Source organism: Acyrthosiphon pisum, unplaced genomic scaffold (assembly GCF_005508785.2).
Source record: "Acyrthosiphon pisum isolate AL4f unplaced genomic scaffold, pea_aphid_22Mar2018_4r6ur Scaffold_21861;HRSCAF=25100, whole genome shotgun sequence".
Lineage (NCBI taxonomy): Eukaryota > Metazoa > Arthropoda > Insecta > Hemiptera > Aphididae > Acyrthosiphon > Acyrthosiphon pisum.
In genome coordinates, this window is record NW_021771372.1 from 76,713 (window position 1) to 80,964 (window position 4,252).

Sequence of the window (4,252 nt, forward strand, 5' to 3'; positions counted from 1 at the left end):
GTGAATAACTAATAAGTTATAGTTTAAGTGTAAAGTTAGTACAGTGAAAAGTAACAATGTTAGGGGCAAATAGAGTCGTTTATGCCCGGTGACAATTTCTGTGAATACGCAGAACGTTTAGAACAGTATTTTTGTTTTAAACGAGGTTAAGAATGATAAAAAAGTTGCATTTTTATTAACGTTCATGGGTCAAGATCAGTGCCGCAACAACCGGGGGTGCTAGGGGTGCGAAGAACCCCTTGGCCTCTCGTTAAATCATAAAAATGGGCCCCGGGGCCAGTGGCCGAACTATTTGGAACTTTTTTCTTTTAAGGTGTTTCACAAAGTGGTATCTTACTATCTTATTATTTAATCAAAAAATAGAAACTAATGAATACATTAGAATCATAATAATTATTATAATGTAAAACAAAGTCCTAACTATATTTATAACAAAATATAAAAAATAATAATTTCGAATGGCAGGGGTATACCACTAATACCATAATTTCGAAATTCTTAATTTTGCTATGTTGTGACGGCTGATGGTTTATTGCATTTAAATTGGGATAAAAAAGAAAATAAATGGTTTTAAGAGGTTGCATACAATTTTGCTCCTTAGTCCTCACGATATGTGAACTATCACTACAGTGTACAATTTGTTCAATGCTCTTCACCTATCTGCAAGCAGTATAGCAGTGTATACCTATATATATTATATTAACTGCATAACATAATGTATTAAATGACCTATTGGTACATGAGCATAATCGCAACTAGTGTTAAAATTCTGAGGGGCTACAGCCCACCTAACAAAATTATTAATTTAAAATAATCTATAAGCAGCTTATATCTAAAGAAATAAGGAATTTTTTTTGGAGGGGTCTGAATCATAGTCGGGGGAGGGCTAAAGCCCCTCCCCTCTACTATAATTGCGCCTCTATACTTGGGCCCTATTTATTGGTCACACACCCACCAATATGTACCAAGTTGCGGCACTGGTCAAGATACATATTCGACATTAAAAAAATTAGTATTTCCGGATGATCCAGTGAAAAAAACATTCGAGGAGCTGATAGCAGTGTTGAAAAGTCATTTTACACCTGAGGTAAATGAAATAACTGAGCGTTATAAGTTTTTCAAGGAAGACCAAAAGTCAGGTCAGCCTATGTCAGAATATATAATAGAACTAAAAGCAAGAGCACAAAAATGTAAGTTCGATACCTTTTTGAATCAAGCGTTACGTGATCGTTTGGTATTTTGGTGTACGCGATAATAAGTTACGTGCTATATTGTTGAAAGAATCAAAGTTGTTCCGCTTGTTCCACAGCTATTAACTGGGAATTAGCTGAAAAAGATGTAAAAGGTCAAAGTATGTATCAGTTTACAGTGCGTTCAAAAATTAGTAATTTTCATACAAATCGGTCAAAAAGTATCGATAAAAGAGATGACAAATGTACTAGATGTGGTGGATCACACTCTAGTAAGGAAGAATGTCCAGTACGGAACTGGAAGTGCAGAAATTGTGACAAAGTAGGACATATTGCAAAGTATTGTTTCTACAGTAAAAAGAATCAGAACAAATCCAGAAGTAGGAGTTCAAGTAGAAGCAGATTTAGTAAAGATAAGTATCGAAGTGGTGACTCTGTATCGTCAGGAAAAAACAGTGTACATGAATTATCAGAAGAATTGGAGCAGATGCAGTGTTATGTGGAATCAAGAATGGAAGACAGAATAAATTCAGTGCAGAAAGCAGGCAGTCCATTGTTAGTCAAGGTGATAGTCCAGGATAAGGAAGTAGAAATGGAAGTGGACTCAGGTGCATGCGCATCATTGATAAGTGAAGATATGTATTTAAAAATGTTTTCTTTTATACCATTAGTTGATGTTGTAGTTAAATTTGTATCAGTTACAGGAGAAAATGTTAAGCTATTGGGAAAACTGTTGGTTAACGTGAGGCTGTGCAGTGACATAAAAAGTAAAACTGTTTGTTTAGAATTATTTGTCATAAAAAGTAAAAAACCATGTGTACCACTCTTGGGTCGAGCTTGGTTGGATAGACTATACCCAAGTTGGAGAAATGTCCTTCAGATAAATCAAATCTCAAAAAGTAGTAATATTTTGGATACTTTAGCTGTTAAATACCCAAATATTATTCCTAAGTCATCGAATCAGGTAATAAAAAATTATAAGGCTGAAATAGTGTTGAAGGATAATGTTAAACCAATTTTTCATAAAGCTTATACAGTACCATTTAAATTAAGAGAAAAGGTAAATATAGAAATTGATAGATTGGTGAATGAAGGTGTCTTAGAACCAGTTAAGTTTAGTGAATGGGCTAGTCCTATAGTAATTGTACCAAAAAAGAATGGTAATATAAGAATATGTGTGGATTGTAAGGTGACAATTAACAAATTTATACAAACACAGCATTATCCCTTACCTAATATTGAGGATTTGTTTGCAAGTATGGCAAGTTGTACAGTGTTTTGTGTATTAGATTTGTCTGGAGCATATCAACAATTAGAGTTAACAGCAAGTTCTAAAGAATATTTAACAATAAACACTTTAAAAGGTTTATTTAGGTTTACAAGGTTAACGTTTGGAGTAGCTAGTGCACCAGCTATTTTTCAGTCTACCATGGATCAGATACTATTAGGTTTCGAAAATGTGTTCTGTTATTTAGATGATATATTAATAGGTGAAAAAACAGTGGAAAAGTGTAAGCAAAAATTAGATTTGGTTTTAGAAAGATTAAATCAATTTAATGTTTCTATTAATGTGGATAAATGTAAATTGTTTGAAAAAGAAGTTGATTATTTAGGACATACGTTGTCAAATAAAGGTATTAGTCCACAAATAAGGAAATTGGAAGCTATTAAAGAGGCAAGGGCACCAAATAATGTGACTGAATTGCAAGCTTATTTAGGGTTGTTAAATTATTATGGTAAGTTTATTCCTAATCTCAGTAGTGAATTATATGATTTATATAAATTACTAAGGAAGGATGTTAAATTTGTTTGGAGTGATAAGTGTCAGGAAGTTTTTGAGAATAGTAAAAGTTTGTTGTTACAAAATCAAGTATTAGAGATTTATGATCAAAAAAAACCTATAGTAGTATGTGCAGATGGTTCACCATATGGAGTTGGAGCAATTTTATCTCAAGTAGTGGATGAGGTAGAAAAACCAGTGTTATTTGCATCAAGTTCGCTATCTCCGGCTGAGCAAAAATATTCGCAGTTACACAGAGAAGCGTTGGCAACAGTATTTGCATTAAAAAAAATTCATAAATATATATATGGTAACAAATTTACATTATGTTCAGATGCTCAAGCATTAAGAGAAATATTTAGTCCACAGAAAGGTACATCAGTGGTTGCAGCATCAAGATTACAGAGATGGGCTGTATTGTTATCTATGTATGAGTATGAATTTCAGTATAGACCAAGTAAGCAAATGGTTCATGTTGATGCGTTAAGTAGATTACCATTAAGTACAGGTACTGGTATTGAAGATGATATTATTAGTAGATTATGTATAGTAAATGAATTTAGTTTAAATACCACAGATGTAGTAGAGGCGTTAAAAAAAGATAAAATGTTATTTAAAGTTTATATCTATGTATTACAAGGATGGCCTAGAAAGGAAGAAAGTGAGATTGATTATTATTTTAAAGTAAAAGATAATTTAAGTACACAGGATGATTGTTTATTTTTTGGTGATAGGATTGTAGTTCCAGAGGTATTAAAAAATAAAATTTTTAGAATACTGCATAAAGATCATGAAGGTATAGTAAGAATGAAAATGGCAGCAAGAAGTGTATTTTGGTGGAAAAATATGAATACAGATATAGAGAAAATTAGTAAAGAATGTGAAATATGTGATCAGACTTCTAATGTAAGTAAAGAAAGAGTTATATCAAAGTGGCCTATGGTAGTTAAGAGTACATGTTGATTTCTTTCATTTGGAAGGCTGTACGTTTTTGGTTGTGGGTGATGCTTATACCAAATATATAGTAGTAAAACTGTTAAAAAAAAACAAATTGTGAATCGTTAGTCAGGATATTACAGGAAGTGTTTGCATTTTTTGGATTACCTGAAGAGATAGTGTCAGACAATGGCCCTCCTTTTGGGTCATGGTTATTTAACAGCTATGGTAATCAAAGTAATATTAAAATAACAAAAACACCTCCATTTCATAGTCAGTCCAACGGCTTGGCCGAAAGAGCGGTTCAAACTGTTAAAAAGTATTTTAAAAAATATATATTAGATAG

General features: G+C 32.4%; 1 protein-coding gene across 1 annotated transcript in view; it reads left to right on the forward strand.

Moving 5' to 3' along the window:
- Nucleotides 1–3,933, forward strand: part of LOC107884813 (uncharacterized protein K02A2.6-like) — a 9,022-nt gene extending 5,089 nt beyond the window's left edge. Inside the window, exons 3-5 of the mRNA XM_029492600.1 lie at nt 1,032–1,190; nt 1,310–1,922; nt 1,995–3,933. Of these exons, the coding sequence (XP_029348460.1) occupies nt 1,032–1,190; nt 1,310–1,922; nt 1,995–3,933 (2,711 nt within the window). The remainder of the gene's footprint in view (nt 1–1,031; nt 1,191–1,309; nt 1,923–1,994) is intronic.
- Nucleotides 3,934–4,252: the final 319 nt, after the last annotated feature.